Source organism: Chiloscyllium punctatum, chromosome 22 (assembly GCF_047496795.1).
Source record: "Chiloscyllium punctatum isolate Juve2018m chromosome 22, sChiPun1.3, whole genome shotgun sequence".
Taxonomy (NCBI): Eukaryota; Metazoa; Chordata; class Chondrichthyes; order Orectolobiformes; family Hemiscylliidae; genus Chiloscyllium; species Chiloscyllium punctatum.
In genome coordinates, this window is record NC_092760.1 from 32903541 (window position 1) to 32921143 (window position 17603).

At 44.7% G+C, this 17603-nt stretch overlaps 1 protein-coding gene and 1 long non-coding RNA gene across 3 annotated transcripts; both read left to right on the forward strand.

Annotated features, from left to right (window-relative positions):
• Window positions 1-816: 816 nt before the first annotated feature.
• LOC140493485 (uncharacterized) lies at window positions 817-3553 on the forward strand. The gene is made up of 3 exons (XM_072591971.1): window positions 817-1587; window positions 1999-2144; window positions 2817-3553. The coding sequence occupies exons 1-2, from the start codon at window positions 1056-1058 to the stop codon at window positions 2103-2105; spliced, it is 639 nt and encodes a 212-aa protein (XP_072448072.1). The 5' UTR covers window positions 817-1055; the 3' UTR covers window positions 2106-2144; window positions 2817-3553.
• A 2999-nt stretch (window positions 3554-6552) lies between these two features.
• Window positions 6553-15484, forward strand: LOC140493487 (uncharacterized). Of its 2 annotated transcripts, none has more exons than XR_011963690.1 (3): window positions 6553-6651; window positions 11298-11514; window positions 11599-15484. It is a non-coding gene; the product is annotated as an uncharacterized lncRNA (long non-coding RNA). The 2 variants fall into 2 exon arrangements; XR_011963691.1 differs by having other exon boundaries at window positions 6569-6651; window positions 11393-11514.
• Window positions 15485-17603: the final 2119 nt, after the last annotated feature.

Consider the following 17603-nt stretch of genomic DNA (forward strand, 5'->3'; position numbering starts at 1 on the left):
TGGTGTGTGATTTTTGACTTTGTGCACCCAAACACCGGCATCTCCAAATCATGTTTTAGAGTTGGAACAGTAGAACAGAAAAACATGTTTTCCCAAATCTCTGTTTACTTTAGCTGAACGTCCTATTTGCATAGCAAACAGACCCCACAACAACATATTTTGTCGGTCGAAACTAAAACTATAATTAAGCAGAACACTCTAAAATATGTTTTGAAGAGCAACGAATTTGGTAAACAGTCTTTAAAAGTCCGTGTGCACCTCTCTGCAGGCTCCACCCAACGCAGGTGATGTAAGGGTTAAAAACATTCCTGCGCGTTATAATACATTACCAAGTAACTTTGGGAGACTATATTAGATATGCACAGGAATCGAGTGCGGGGTGGATCTTTACTGCGAGATTTTAAAGGTAAAAAGAAAAAAAAAACCTGCTTTTAATGGGTTTGCAGCTGTGGGGTTGTTATTCTTGTGTGTGTGAGAGCGAGAGAGAAGTTTAAAAGCCAGCGCGCTGTCTTGCCTCCTTCCTTTCTGTGCACACACTCAGCAGACTCTCTCTGCCATAGTGTCGTAGATCCCCGGGCGTAAACAAAGAAGGGGCGGGCGCGCTGCCAATCACTCTGAGCGACGGTCGGGGCGGTCCAATGGAGCTGCGGGGGGGGCGGGAACACCCCGCGCGTGGGGAGTAGGGGGCGTGGCCCGCCGGCGAGTGAATGAAGGCATTGGGCGAGGGTGGGGGGGGCGGGGTTATCGCTGGGCACGCTCGACGTGAATGGACCAGCCCACCCCCGGAGAGTTGCTTAAATAACATCGGGGAGGCGCCGGGCAAAAACATTGCAAACGCGGCGCTGTAGTAATTAGCTGCATCCGAGTAAAAGAGGAAAGGGGGGGGGAAGGGGGAAAAAAAGACAATCCTGCTCCAGAGCTTTGCTTTTCTTCATTGCCTACCTCTTCCCTACAGTTTGCAGAACTGCCTCCTCCACTCCCTACCTTTCCCTCCCATCCCTTTCTTGTTGCAATTGCTACTTTTTCCTCTCTCGCACAGAGGGAGAGAGAGGGTCATGTCTAGCGTGCAGCAACAGCAGCTCCCCGGCGGCTGCCTGGAGAGGATGGCGGCCAGGAGGACCTACCCCCTGCACGCCAGGACGGCGGTGTGCCGGAGCCTCTTCGGCCCCATCGACCACGACGAGCTGCGGCGGGAGACGAAGAGCAAGCTGCGGGAGATCAGCGAGCGGGACCGCAGGCGCTGGAACTTCAACTTCGCCGCCGACACCCCGCTGCTGGGGGGCGACTACGAGTGGGAGGAAGAAGGCGGCGAGGACGTGCCCGCTTTCTACCGCGAGAGCGTCCACCGGGGCAGGCTGCGGCTCCCGTGCCCCGTCCCGGAGTCCTGTCACTCGGGCTGGGGCGGCGCCAGCGATCCTGCCGCTGCCCTCGACGGCGGTGCGGACTCACCCGGCCTGGCCCACCGCTTGTCGGGGCTGGAAGGCAGCGAGACCAACCAGGAGAACCGCTCGGATAACTTGCACTCAGGAATCAAAGCGGGCAGAGCTCCTTGTTCGCGTAAAAGGAGCTCCACGACACGAATCACAGGTGAGACAAGTGGCATACCGCGCCCCCTGCAACTGTTCTCTCATCAAAACTAAAACTCCTTTCTTTTAAAAAAAGAAAAACGAGGTGGGTTTTGTTTTTGTTTGCAATGCCTTGCGATTGCAATCGTTCCTGGTGGTTGCTGTTGCATTGGTTTGTTGTCGTGTAGTAGTGATCTCGCCCTCTCAGAAATGCTTGCACAGCAACTCTCCCCTTTTGGGACAAAACAATGCAATCCAGCAAAACCGACTGGAGAGACTTTTACCACCTCATGAAAAACTTTTACTGCTATTTATCCTCCCTTATGAAGAGGTTATCCCTACTTTGAAGTTGGTGCGCACGGTTTTCGTAACTTTTAAAGACGAAAGGTTTAATGTTTTTTTTTGATTTTGAAAGTATATTTTGTTTGGCTAGACTTTTTCACCAAGCGAAAGAAGACAGTCGGATCGAAAGCTTCCAGTGAGAACGCGTGTCTCTCGGGGGTGCCCGGTGAACAGACTCCGCGGAAGAGAATACGATAAAAGAGAAGGAAGGGGCAAAACCCAGAAGGACAAAACAAAGTGAGTTGAAATGCTGGAATTTAGAAGGGGGGGGGGGGCGAGCGAGAGAAGAGACGAGGAGAGAGGACAGCGACCGTGTTGGGGCATGAGTAACGACTCATAGTAGATTTGAGTAGTAAACAACTCGCTCCGTGGTTTACGTCAGGGTTTTGGGGCGAGGTTAGAGCTGTCATTATCCCGTGACTAATATTTGGAGAACTGGAGCGAGCAGGCGGGGTCATCACTATTCTCTTTCTCCCCCCACCCCCCCCCATACACTTTTTTTTGTTCAACACTGACTTTTTTTGTTGTAAAACTACTGCAGAACTGTTGATTTTGAGAGGATGGGACTGAGCAACATGGAATAGGTTCGGAGCTTTTTTGATTTTTTTTTTGAGAGCTTTGTTACCTGAATGCCCGCGGTCTATGACAGTCGGGATTTTACCAACTTTTTGTTGAAAGCTGGTAATTTCTCCCCGGGACACGGTGACGTCAGTCTGCGAAGGGGGGGGGGGAGGGGGTGTAGACGTCACGCTGTGGTCAGATTTGAGCTGACTCACTGCTGGGAGGGTGGAGGATGGGGTTTGATGGCTTTGATTTACTTGTGTCATGAACAAATGCTTCACAATCTGACTACTGACTGACCTTTTTTTTTTCTCTCTCTCTCACATTTCCCCCGCTCCAATCTTGTAGATATTTGCACTCTCTTCTTTTTTTTAATACACTTTTCAATGAAAGGAGCGGCTGACAACGACGATCACCATCTTGACTACTCCACAGACTGAGCAACAAGCAAAGGACACTGATTCCGGAGAGCGAAGGGGACTCGCCGTGTTTTCGATTTTTTTTTTTCTTTTTCTTTAATATATGTATACGAAATGAATACACAGTACATGTAGCAACCCAACCTCCAGTGGCGCTCCCACTGCAGCAGAACACAGCGTGCAATTTCAACTTTTTTTTGCATTGTGTGTCTACACTATCCAAAGTGTAAACATTTCACAATGAGTATATTACGGGCGAAAAAAGTTCTAAAGTAGTTCTGATATATTTCAGTACGACTCCAGATGTATATTTGTAAAATACAAAGGCTTATACTAACTTATATTTCCTATTTATGTTAAGAATGGTTTGGACCAGTTGTGACACCCAATTGTCCCCTAACAAAGGGAGCTAAAAGAGTAATCTTGACTCGCTTTATTTACAAAATATGTAAATATTTTTTATTTTTTTAGTGCGTGCCTTGCGTTCACATTTTTGTTTGTATCTAAAATATTTAGGTTACTTGAAGGTGAGCATAGATCCCATGTTTTGTTTTCTTTGGTTCTGAGCCGTTTAATGTACCACTGCCACGTTTGTGTTGGTAAAAGTTTTGGATTACAAAAAGTGCATTTCTTGTTTCTGCTGAATAAACGAAATCGTTTAATTAATTCAGTTTTGAGTCTCCTTTTATCTTCTACCCTGATTCTGAATGGTGACAATAAGGCAAGGTTGTGCGTGGAAACTCTCTAACTGGTTTCCCAACAAATATTGACCCTCTGTCTACTTCATCACTCTCTCCTCCTGAAGTGACAGTATGTACCACAACTTTTAACATCTGTGCATTCTTGGTTAAGTGACCTAACTATGGCAAAGTAAACGCTAATTCGGCTGCAAGTCGCATTTTTTCTAAATGTGACATGACTTGTTTCCAGGAGGGTGGGATGGGGGGAGTAAATTGAGTGAGGCAGGACACAATGGTCAAACATGGTAATGAATCCTGCTGATCAAATACGGAATGCGGCGGGGGTGACTGACGCCTGGCCATCACGGAGTCACCGTTACACTAAATATGCCTGGGGTTCTTCTAAACACCTGCTCCTCATCGATGCTATTCAAAAGCCAACCGATTTCCCGCCGCCTTCATTTCATTCTTTCAACAATAACACAAGTGGGGGTGGGGGTGCCTTTCGGATTGATGGCCTCTGTGTAACTTTCACTCCAACCAGAAAGGCAGTGCGTCCATTGTATCTCGATGGATTAGCTAAGAAACGTGTGTCTTGGACGAGAATGCTCGCTAGTAAGTGATGCATTTCAATGTAATCCAGTAAATCAACGAAGGAAGTAAGATTTAATGCCAATCTACGTGTTTTTAAATGGGAGCAATATTCCCTTTTTCTTTCTGGGATGTGTTGAGAGGGGGATGGGTTGTTTTCTGTCTAGTCTCAGTTGCCAGTAGTACAAAATAACAGATTGGCTTTCATCAGCCCAGTGTTCAGTACGACACAATCTAATTAATTGGAAGGATTGGGATTTGGAAAGTCGGTTTGGAGAAAGGGGGCTCATGCAAATTATTTAAAGTCTCCAGCTTCGAACCATTGGACTTGTAACCATCCTCCCATGAAATAGCGGGCATTGCAGCCTAGCCTTCCTTGATTTCTGGTCTCCGCCTGAGACGGGCATTGTGGAGGGGACTGGATGCATACAAACGATTGATTGATCCCGTTATCACGAACTGTATGGGTTTTGGTGAGATTCACAGCATCTAAGCGCTGTGATTTACAGATTGGAGGGTTTTCCCCGGTGCGCGCTGTGATCGATGCGTTTCGGTGAAACGGAAAGTGTAAATCCGAAGACACATGCCGTTTCTGTAAATCTCTCATCTCGGCGCAAATACCGACCACTGTCTCGAAAGCAAGCAGAACCAAAACCGCATATAGTCAGAAGCTGTAGTTCACAAAAAAAAATGATGGTAAAACCAAAGTCAAAAACACTGCAGAGAGGCGCCCAGCTGAAATGAAATCGGAAAGTGTTGGGCAACAGACCAGCGGGTCAGGTAGCGTTAACATGGAAGTTCATATTCCAAAGAATAAACGGCTCGCCAATTTCAACACTGGTGACATTGAATGACAGAATTATGGCTTGTCAACTTATTGAGCATTTGAGAGACTGAAACCCGCACAATGCGACGTGCTATAGCAATATTTCCCGAGGAGGGGCGGGGGATGGGCTTTGTACTTCAGTGACCATGTTAAACAATAATAACAATGGCCCCAGGAAAGGCAGCTGTATGGAGGCCGATTTATAGGCTCACTCCTGCGAGAATGGAAGCAGGTGTCTTACGCACCATTGTGTAGCAGCCTGCAACTAAAATAGCCTGGTCGAAATCACAATGATTCGCTCATCGACTGCCCTGTCCAAAATCTAAATTCTATATGATTAACAATGCATATTTATATATATGTGTGCGCGACTGTGTAACATGAACTGATGTATCCCCTTGATTCGTCGTGGCCCAGGTTGTAGATGGTTGTTGCACAGTTTTTTTTGTGTTTTCGCTACTTTTTTTTGCAGTAACAGTACAGGAGTCTTGTTCTCATTACAAACACAAAGCACACTGGGCCTCTATTATTCACGAGGTTTGTAGCCATATGGCAAATCCGTGTAGACATAGTCGAGATCCATTTATTCGGGGCGATAATGTCTTGCATCAAGGACAATTGGAACTTTGTTTGGCTGCTTTATATAGAAGCGAATAAGAGAGAGAGAGGGAGGGGAAATCATCTAACCAGGAGAGATACCCAGCTAATTATAAACCAAGCCCATATGTGCCTATAATTTTAGGGTAATTGAATGAAGTGGATGAGATAAATAACGTCACACACCGCACCGAACAAAATACAAAGGTTTGATTAAGGTCTTTTAAAACGTTACATGAACGACTGGACATACGCCATATAAGTTCCAATCAATGCTCCAAAAACCCTGACCAACCCTCAATGGAGTCAAAGCTATGGAACATGACCAGGATGGCTTTCCCCAAATTAATTCGCTTCAAATACACTCTACTGAAACAGATTCAGCCATTGTCCGTCAGCAGATCTCTGAAAATCCCAATTACCATTCCGTTATATGACATACAAAGCACAGCTACGCATGTATATTTATAGTGTGTGTAAATAACTCAAAACCGATCAGTCTAAAGTATCATTTAAAAAAAATACTTTAGCAACATCTTTATTTTTCAGATACACTGATTATCCACTCCGGTTGGGTATAGGGGAACTTCCACTATACTGTATTTGATTTTGAGGTTATAGTAATGACTGATGTCAGCAGATTTGTGTACTAATCAGCCGCATGATGCAACTTGCTTTTGTAGACAGTTTTATAAACAGAATAGATAGCTTTATAGACATTATGAACAGATTTATTAACAATATAGACAGCTTTATAAACAATATAGACAGCTTTATAGACAATGGGTCTGATTTTAAGGGGTTGTAAGTGAATCTTGCTACTTGACCAATGCATTTTAATCAGAACGCGAGGATTAAGAAAATCCACTGGGACTCTATCAACTGGGGGATTTACATAAAGTGCCCAAATATTGATTGTAACACGAGAACCTATGATTCTAGTGCATTTCATACACAAGGCAATGGATGAAGTTAAATCTATTGAGATGACGCCCTTTGATGGGTTGGGTGGGTGGTTTCAGAATCCATACATCAGACGGATCAAAAAACAACCACACCAGATACATTGGGTAAGTGACTGCCGACGCAACAGAACTGTGTGTCATGCATGTATCACTAGCCGTTGCTTCCGTTTGCTTATTAGTCATTGACCTGTGCTGTGTCACCTAGGCAAGTTCCGCGTGTGCATTTCGATTTAACGTGGAGGCAATACTTGCGTCTGGGCATGTTGTTCGGCATGCCTGATCCTCACAAGAGAGGCCTTCGTATTGCTCATCAAACATATCAAGAGAAATCGCACCCATTTAATAAAGTGGCGGCAGTCTTTGTGTCTAGACCAACAGCCAGCATACTGGGGCGCTTTATCCGAGGCCGTGTGACTTAGCGGTTGCTAAAAAGTTGATATGTTTGTGTTCTACTTATTACCCACCAGGCATACATCACCCTTAAGCTGCTTGGTTGGTATAAAGGCAAAATCTCGAAATAACTGTGTGGTCTGCGTAACCCAATCTGCTGCCATTGTGCGGGTAAAGGTTTCAGCTCTTCCATAAGAAGATTATCACCGCTGTTTTATAATACTTATTGCGGTTGCAGTTCTGAAATAAATCCCTAGCTGTAAAAGAAAATGTTGCTTCTTCCACCATTCATTCATACCTTTTTTTTCGGGAAAATGAACTGGAACCCGAAACTGAACCGATTCATTCGTGTTTTCGCGCGAAAACGGTATGTTTCTGTAGTCGGTGTAATGTCAACATCACTGGGCACCGTTAAATGAGAACTCGTTGGATCAACGACAAACTAAAATCTGTGCCTTTTCCCTGAGAAGCAGCGTAAGAGAGGTAATTAACTGACTTAACCAATGTAGGGATATGTTTTGTTGTTGATTTTTGTTTTCACAGGGAGTTGGATTTTTGGTATATACAGAAACGAGATCTTCATTTTTTTCCCCCTGATGCCAGCGAGCCTTCTTTTGAGAAAAAAAACCTGTTAATCTCACTGAGGAGCTGGACGGGTCTTGTTACAACGGCGCATTGCCAGAAATGGAAAACCTAAAAAGCCCCCAGTACGTCTCTCTAACCAGCCTCCCCCCACACACGCCCCTGTATGCTTGTAGATATGAGTCAGATCCCTTTGAGATAAGGGGCAATTGTGAGGTACGCCGCGCCCTTCCATTGAGTGTATTGTAGACAATGCCATTGCTATACTGACTCGGGTCTCATTCAAAGTACTGAGAACGCTAAACCGTTAATTTGAACCTTGTCCCGTTTCACTTCATAATCCTGGTCCTGTTCAAAATCGTATCATCTTGGGCCATTCCATCTCCTGCACACAGCACGGGTCCATTGTAACGCGGATTATTGATGTCTGCCCAGAGAATTATGATTTTTCTAAAATGACACCTATACCCAGTAAACATCAGAGAGCCCAAATATCGTCTTTTGTGGTTTCACTAAAGATGACCCCTGCATGAACCGACAGATTTTTTTTCTATACCCATAACGCGACGAATATTATTACTGACTCAGCCGGGGTGGCGAAATCAGATCCACACTAATCATGACAAAAGTTGATTCACCATATTTAACACTGTGGACCTCGCCTCAGCTTAAAACGACACACACACACACTCCTCGTCCCATCTGCAAAGCAATACAATTTAATTCCAGAGAGAGAGAAAAAAACTAAGACAATTAGCATTTTTACAGGGCATCTGGTACCAGGGTTTGTTTCGAAGCAGGCGACGTTTGTGGGTGAATAACAAAAGGGAGCTTCATGGCGCGTTTAGACTGAGGAGTGGAGTGAGCGTGCCACACTATTGACCTGTAAATAAGCCATTGTCCCCGAATTAAAGCGCTACCGTCCCGGGGCTCGCAATCAGCCCGATCGGCCTCCATCTGAACGCGAGCACTAATGAGTGCCGTCTGCCTTCTCACATCCTCCCATTATGTAGCCCAGGGTCCCGACAACCACACGAAGGAAGCTAGGAGCAGTGGCCGCGGCCGCTCCGCGCCTGCCTTGCGATGCATTCCCCCCCCCCGCCCCCCCGAACACAGTCGCTGCCGTTTCCTGAGGGACAGCGGGGAGGTGGGAGTCACGGTGATAAATCACCTCTTTCAATAAATAATATCAGCCAAAACTCAACTCAGTCGCCGTGTCTTCTACATCTTTATAGGTATCATTGCAGTCATGCAATACTTGGGAGGGCGGGAGTTCCGGCGAGAAAATGCAACATTCACCCCCCCCCCCCCCCCACAGAATAAAAGCAGACTTGAAGATTCTCCCAATCGTCCCGTCTGACTTGAATCAAACCATTAGCTCATTTCAAACATATCAGAGACGTCGGCGGTGGATTGAAACAAAGAGGTTTGTTCAAGGACCTGACGCATTGCCCGGACAGTCGGCACCAACCTCTGGACATTGTTTATTTTTCATTTCATGATTTTTTTTCTGTGTGGCAGATCCCACCTGCCTCTCTCATTTGGAAGGACTGGGAATTTGGTTAACGTTGATGGACCACGCCTCAGGTTTGCGCGGGAAAACTCCCCCCCCCCCCCCCGCCTTTTCAGGTCTTCCAGTAGAGCGCGGAAGGCGGGACGGACAGTGTAGAAAGAGATTAAACCCCCAGCATCTCCTCACCACAACGCAGAAGCGCCGCGGGGTGAGGAGAAGTTGGGACACTAGCCGGCACCATCGATCAATCAAATCCCTCCCCACCCCCAAGGCAGGGCAGAATCAAGCTAGCTCAATCAGGAAAGAATTTAATACATATTAACCAGCTCGCCGGCAAACTGTACCTAACATCTTAGAAAACATTTATCTTTTCTTTTTTTCCTTTTCAGTTAAAAATCACGCAACATCAGGTTGTAATCCAACAGGCTTATTTGGAAGCACTAGCTTTCGAAGCGCTGCCCCTTCGTCAGAGAACTGAGAGGTGGTACTTCCAAGTAAGCCTGTTGGACTATAAGTTGGTGTTGTGTGACTTTTTAAAAAAAACTTTGTCCACCTCAGCCCAACACCGGCACCTACACACCACGATCCAATGTACAGACCATCAAATCCTTTAAGAATAAAGTATATTTTTGAAATAAAAAAAAACCTACACACCACCTCTCCTTTTCGACACACTTTAAAAGATTATTCCATCACAGATCAGAAATGTTGATTTTCTCTCTCCACAGACCTGCTGAGTTTCTCCAGCAATTTCTCCCTCTTTATTTCAGAGCCATCTTGTTCCAATGCGCCCTTCTAGCCAAATTTCCTCACATTTACAGCCAATGACCTTTGGAAGTCATGGTGAGGAACAGCCACATTTCGTTAATGGCAGAGCACCAATATTCTCTCGGCATAACTGCAGAGAAAAGCGAAGAAAGTCCTCTCGTGGGGAGAGAGGGAAGTTGAGTAATCAGTAATGACAACACAAAGTCACGTTCTGCTACTAGTATATTCCAGTTCTCCTCCACACTTCACAGAATTGTGAAGAAGGGTCAATGGACATGAAATGTTAACTCTTTATTTCTCTCCGCAGATGCTGTCAGACCTGCTGAGCTTTTCCAGCAAATTCTGTTTTGTTTCACAGAACTGTTGCTGTGCAGGAGACCACTTGGTCTGTCATGTCTGGCCTGCTTTCCAAATAAGCTCACCTTATGATATTCTTCCATCCCCAACCCTGCACACTGTTCCAACCATCAAACCTCTCCCCGTCTTGAAAGTCCTGATTGAACCCGCCCTTACTATCCTTGGGAACTGCATTCCAAACCTTAACCATGTACGAATAAGTTTTTTCTGATGTCACTTTTGTTTTTTTTTGCCAATTACGTCAAATCCGTGCCCTTTTCCCTCAATTCACCGGACCTCTCCTGATTTTGAATACTTCAAACAGATCTCCTCTTAACCTTCTCAGGAAGAACAGTCTCAGCTTTCCCAGTCTGTCTTCACCACTGAAGTTCCTCATCACTTAAATCAATACTGCAAACCTTATTTTGTGTTCTTTGCGTGCTTCCTGGATCTAGCTGACATCTAATTAGCATGTTATACAAGTTCAAAATCACCTCCTTGCGGTTGTATGGTATGGTATGAGTGCCAAATGCTTTACTGTTCTCTGCTAACCCGTGTGCCTATGTACACCAGGCCTTTCTGTCACTGGAAATCTTTGGTTTCTACTGTCTGTTTCTAACCCTGTTTTCTTATCAAAATTTATCACCCCTCACTTCTTCAAATTGTTCTTCACCTACCACCTATCTGACAACTTTAGAGTTTCCTTTTGAGGTTTTAATACTGTCCTCCTCACAGCTTACAACACTTCCAGAATTTTGAGTATTCGACCAGAAATAAAACATTTGCCAACTTTGAAGTTTCAACTCCCTTCCTACCTAACCATTTGGCCTCCATTCCTCTCTGGACTTTCAAGATGCGCCTTCAATCTACATTTTTTTGAATGGATATTAGGTCACCTTTTACATATTTGTTAAGGAGCCGGGTGGTTCTGAGTCGTTGTACACTCGGAAGGCACTATATAAATGCAAGTTGCTGTTGCAATGTTCTTGGTCTGGCCACACACTAGGACAAACCCTCAAACGGGCCTTCGAGCCCCGGTGAGTATGATGTAAAGCGGCAGTTTAGCCGCTGCCATCCTGAAAATGGTTGGGCTTGATTTTGTTTTGAACTGGTCAGTTGCTTCCAGGTATAAGGAGTTTGTTGATTGTTTGTTCTCTGCAAGCGTCCCCGGTGCCAACACTGAAGGCCCATTCAGTCAAAGCGCCCAGGCAGAAGGCTGAGTGACAAGAAACACGTGGCTGCTTTCTTTCCCAACAGACAACGAGGACCTGACTCGTGAAACCTTGATCCAAAGATTGTTCCAAACACACTCCCCTTTCCTTCCCATCCGGGGAGCCTTTCAACCTGAGCTCGAAACTCGAGGAGAACATCAGTGAGAGGTGGGCGAGGGCGACTTTTTTCTTGTTTTAGCAAACGAATACAATTTGCTTCGATAATCTGTTTCACTAACACTCGCTTTTCAGGTCACCTCTGTATGGCTTCTTGAAGCAATTGGTTCAAACTGAGAGCACCGTCTCTTTCCAAGGAACCTGTGGAAACTGAATTTTAAGGTTAGATCTATAACAGAAACTGAAACGCCTGATCAACGGATCCAGACACTCTATACAGTCAACACAGGAATTCTTGGACATCATCAGAAATATACACATAGACAAGGAAGAAACTATGGTCTCATTCAACGAAACAGCACTGTTCACCTCTATCGACAAAACCCTAGCTAGAGAAACAATAGCCAATCTGCTGGACATACAGAACAGACAACAAAATGGGAAACCTATCAACATAGATTGCATACTCAAACTGTGCCTCACAACACACTTCACATTCAACAACCAAATATATGAACAAATCAATGGCACACCCATGGGCTCACCCATTTCTGGACTCATAGCAGAAGCTGTAATGCAAAGATTAGAACAAACAGTCTTACTGCAAATTCAACCCAAACTCTGGGTCAGATATGTGGATGACACCTTTGTAAATCATTAAAAACACAGAAGTAGAGAACACACACCGGATTCATCAACACCACACTCACAGAAATCAGATTCACTAGAGAGGAAGAAAAGGACAACCAACTTCCTTTCCTAGACGTGATGGTAAAGAGAACACAGAACGGAGAATTCACCACAAAGGTTTACAGGAAAGCCACACACACAGACCAAGTCCTCAACTACGAAAGCAAGCATCCCAACACACACAAAAGAAGTTGCATCAAGCCACTGTTCAAAAGGGCCATAACACAGTGCAGCACACCTGAACTGCAAAAAGAGGAAGAAGAACACCTCTACAATGTATTCGCCAAAAACTGATACCCCCGTAATTTCATCAACAGATGCCTAAGGGAAAGACAACGGAATGAGGACATGCCACAACCTAAAGGACTAGTCACGTTACCATACATCAAGAACATTTCTGAACTGACAGCCAGATTACTATGACCACTAGGACTCATAACAGCACACAAACCAACAGCCACTCTCAGACAACTCACCAGGACAATGGACCTGATACGCTGCAGGAGCAAAATCAACATGGTGTACAAAATCCCATGCAAGGACTGCACAAAACACTACATAGGACAAACAGATAGACAGCTAACGATCCGTATCCATGAACACGAAACGACATGACCAGCTATGACAAGCAACATGAGTTTGACTGGGACAACGCAACTATTATAGGACAAGCCAAACAGAGAACACCCAGGGAATTCCAAGAGGCATGGCACTCATCCACAGATTCTATCAACAAACACATCGACCTGGACCCAATATACCGGCCACTGCAGCAGATAGCTGGAACTGACAACCGGAAGCGGCAGAGACAAACCACTATAAATGCCGGAGGAAACAACACAGAAGCGCTTCACAGGAGGCTCCCAAGCACTGAGGATGTCACCTAGACAGGGGACGAAACGTCTGCAACACAAATTCCCAGCTCAGCGAACAGAACCACAACAACGAGCACCCGAGCTACAAATCTTCTCACAAACTATAGTATGGAAACAGGCCCTTCGGCCCAACAAGTCGACATTGACCCTCCGATGAGTGACCCACCGATGAGTGACCCACCAAGACCCATTCCCCACATTTACCCCTGACTAATGCATCTCATATTAGCATGGCCAATTCATCTAACCTGCACATTTTTGGATTGTGGGAGGAAACCAGAGCACCCAGTGGAAACCAACACAGACACAGGGAGAATGTGCAAACTCCACACAGACAGTCGCCCAAGGCAGGAATTGAACCCAGGTCCCTGGTGCTGTGAGGCAGCAGTGCTAACCACTGTGCCACCATGCCACCCCATAACTTGGCCCACAGAACAGCTCCCATGTAGAATTGCCAGGGAAGACTTTGCCAACCATATACATGGCTGAACGTCTGAGGATGTTCGGCTGCAGTGCCAAGTGTACATCTGGCATGTGGATTTACCCTGCCTGCACATATCATTTCTGACGGGAAGTTGTTGGTACCAGGGTACAGCATGCACACCACTCAAAGCAGATACAGAAGCAGATACTTCTGCAATTGAAGTCAGCAGTAAAGTACTTGTAATTATTTCAACGGCACAATTTGCATGTTTTATGATTATGATGCTCATGAGGGGCAGATGGGAATAACAAGACATTGGAGCAGAAGTAGGCCATTCAGCCCATCATGTTTACTTTACCATTCAGTGAGATCATGGTTGATCTGATAATCCTTAACTGCACTTTCTTGCCCTTTCCCCATGATTCACTTACTGATTACAATTCTGTCAATCTCAGCTTGCAATATACTCAATGTCTTAGCCTCAACAGCCCTCTGCAGTAAAGAATTTTTCAGCTTCACTACTCTATGAGAGAAGAAATTCCTTCTGTGGTAGATGGATGAAGTCTTATTCTATAATCATGCCATCTGGTCATATACTCTCCCACAAAGAGAAACAACCTTTCCACATCTACCCTGTCAAATCCCATAAGAATCTGGTATATTGCAATAAGTTTGCCTTTCATTCTTCTGATTGCAATTCTAATGATTGCAGGCCTGAACTACTCAACCTCTCATACCTGACTGAGGTCCCTTCATTCCAGCTCTCTCCATACCTGATATCAATCTAGTGAACCCTCTCTTGACTGCCTCCAATATCAGTTTATCTATTCTGAGATAAGGGCCAAGAACTGTTCATAGTATTCTCGCTGTTGCATAGTTTTTGCAAATAAAATTCATAATGTATTCCCTTTGAATTAAAGGCCAACATTCCATTGGCCTTGCCTATTTCCCAATGAATTTGGATGCTCATGTTTTGTGATTCATGGACACAGATTCCCAAATCTCTGTTGGCTTTCTGCAGTCTTTCTCCATTTAAATAAAATTCAACTCCTCATGCTAAGGGTTACTGAAGTTGAAAAGAGGGCTGAGGTTGAGAAGATAGCAGATTCATCATGACCTCAACCAGTGTGGGAATTGACACTGTTCTGCATCACTAACCAATTGTGCAGCCAACTGAGCTGAACATTTAAGGTGTGAAAGGTGACTCCAGCAGCCCACGATCTCCCACCCCCATAATAAAATGCTCCAAATTGCATCTACAATCAGTCCTCACTGAAAAGTTTTGATTACCTTAATGAAAATTGTAACTTTAAGTAAGAGGACTGTTTCAATGAATCATCAGTTCTCATAAGAATCAATGGTAAAGGTGAGCTTAGGTGGCTTTTGACATGGAATCATAGAGATGTACAGCATGGAAACAAACCCTTCGGTCCAACTAGTCCATGCTCACCAGATATCCCAACCTAATCTAGTCTCATTTGCCAGCACTTGTCCCATATCCCTCTAAATTCTTCCTATTCATATACCAATCCAGATGCCTCTTAAATGTTGTAATTGTACCAGCCTTCACCACTTCCTCTGGCAGCTCATTCCATACATGCACCACCCTCTGCGTGAAAAGCTGCCCCTTACGCCCCTTTTAATTTTTTCCTTTCTCACCCTAAACCTATGCCCTCTAGTTCTGGACTCCCTCACCCCAGGGAAAAGATCTTATCCCTATTCATGCCCCTCATGATTTTGTAAACTTCACCCCTCATCCTCTGATACTCCACAGAAAACAGCCCCATCCTATTCAGCCTCTCCCCATAGCTCAAACCTTCCAACCCTGGCAACAGGGAGAAAGTGAGAACTGCAGATGCTGGACATCAGAGTCGAGCGTGTGTTGCTGGAAAAGCACAGCAGGTCAGGCATCATCCGAGGAGCAGGAGAATTGATGTTTCAGGCATAAGCCCTTCATCAGAAAATTTGATTCTCCTTCTCCTTGGATGCTGACTGACCTGCTGTGCTTTCCCAGCAATACACTCTCAATCATGGCAACATCCCTATAAATTTTTTCTGAACCCTTTCGAGTTTCAAACATCCTTCCTACAGGAGGGAGATCATAATTGCACACAATATTTCAAAAGTGACCTAACCAATGTCCTGAAGTGCTGCAAAATGACCTCCCAACTATCATACATAATGCTGTAACCAAAAAAGGAAACACAATTACAAGTTGAAGTACTGCACCAAATATGCACTGTGCATTCCTGGCTGTAAGAACAAGCAAAATAATAGAAATCATTCATTTTCAAAATAAATTCTGTACAAATTCAATTTCCATTATATTCTCTGGCAAAATTATGCAGTCCCTGGGGTCTAGGATGCCTTGCTTGCACTGCAATTCAATGGGTTCTCAGATGTGTGATAAATCCGACGTGCAGCCTCCAGACTATTACATATGGGCAGGTGTTGCTTGGGAAGGGAAGGCCAGTCGTTGAGTTGCTTGGAGGTTTTTGCAATTCTGAGTCATAGAGTGTGGTGCTGGAAAAGCACAGTTGGTTAGGCTTCATCCGAGGAGCAGGAGAATCGATGTTTTGGACATAAGCCTTTGCATTCTGCCTACCACTTTGATTGAGTGTTTGTATGTTCCCAACAAAGTCTGTGTTTGGTGTCTTCCTAAATCAAATTTCTCCCATTATGGTCAGGCGGTGGAAATATTTGACCTCTGCAGAGATTCTTAAAGTCTTTCAGTTTCAATGGCTTTGAGTGATTTAAGGCACCAACACCTGGTACCTTGGTTGAGATTCCACAGTCTTTCTTGCAATTGGATTTGGAGGATCTTTTGCTCCTTCTGCCTAACCTGCTGCAGGCATCAGTGAGGGCTACGCTTGAGCTCCAGACTGAATCCGATGTTTATGGAAAGCCTTCAATTAGCAGGTTAGCCTTCAATGCCTTGCTTGCAGTCAACAAAACCCAGACTTATTTTAATAACAACTTTGCTTCAGGCTTTTTTCACACACAAAAGAAAATTCCCTTGAATACTGCACAATGGAACTGATTGGATTACAAGACCTAGAGAGTGGTGAGCCTTTGGAATTAACTACCACAAAAAGCAGTTGGTCAAACGTTGTATGATTTCAAGTAGAAATTGGATGGAGATGGTGGTGTGGTGACAGTATCACTGCACTGGCAATTCAGAAGCCCAAGTCAATGCTGTGGATGCATGGGTTCATATCCCGATGTAATGTGCTGGAATCGGAATATGGTTTAAAAATCTGGAATATAAAGCCAAGTTCAGCAATGATGAACATGATGCATTAATTCATTGTGGTAAAAGCTCATCTGATTCATCAATGGGGAAGGAAATTTGCCATCCTTACCCATTTTGACCAGATCCACATCAATGTATCTGACCTTCTAATGAATCACAAAAAAGTTGGTTTGCAGGTGCAGCAGAATGAAATATTGTCCTTCATTGCTAGAGGATGGAGTTTAAAAACAGGGAGGTTGTCTTGCAGCTGTATAGGACACTGGTGAGGCCACACCTGGAGTACTATGTACATATTTAGTCTCCTTACTTGAGAAAGGATTTACTGGCACTGGAGGGGGTGCAGAGGGGGTTCACAAGGTTGATTCCGGAGTTGAGGGGGTTGGCTTATGGGGAGAGATTGAGTAGACTGGGACTATACTCATTGGGATTTGTAAGAATGAGGGGGGAATCTTATAGAAACATATAAAATTATGAAGGGAATAGAAAAGATAGAAGCAGAGAGGTTGTTTCCATTTGCTGGTGAAACAAAAAGTGGGGGCATAGCCTCAAATTAAGGGGGAGTAGGTTTAGGACTGAGGTAAGGAGAAAGCTCTTCACCCAAAGGGTGGAAATCTGTGAAATTCCCTGTCTAGTGAAGCAGTTGAATGTTTTTAAGGCAAAGATAGATAGATTTTTGAACAGTAGCAGAATTAAGGGTTATAGTGAGTGAGTGGGTAAGTGGAGCTGAATCCACAAAAAGATCAGCCATGACCTTTTGAATAGTGGAGCAGGCTAGAATGGCCAGATAGCCTACTCCACTTCAATGTCTTATGTTCTTGGGGCTAAAGGAATTAAAGGATGGAGGAGAAGCAGGAACTAGCTATTCAATTGGTTGATCAGCCATGCTTGTCATGTTTTG

Bases quoted from the DNA above. Each gene is read 5' to 3' on its own strand.
- LOC140493485 (XM_072591971.1), top strand. From the start codon at position 1,056: ATGTCTAGCGTGCAGCAACAGCAGCTCCCCGGCGGCTGCCTGGAGAGG. The intron at 1,588-1,998 runs GTGAGACAAGTG...TTGTTTGGCTAG, and splicing joins CTCCACGACACGAATCACAG to ACTTTTTCACCAAGCGAAAG.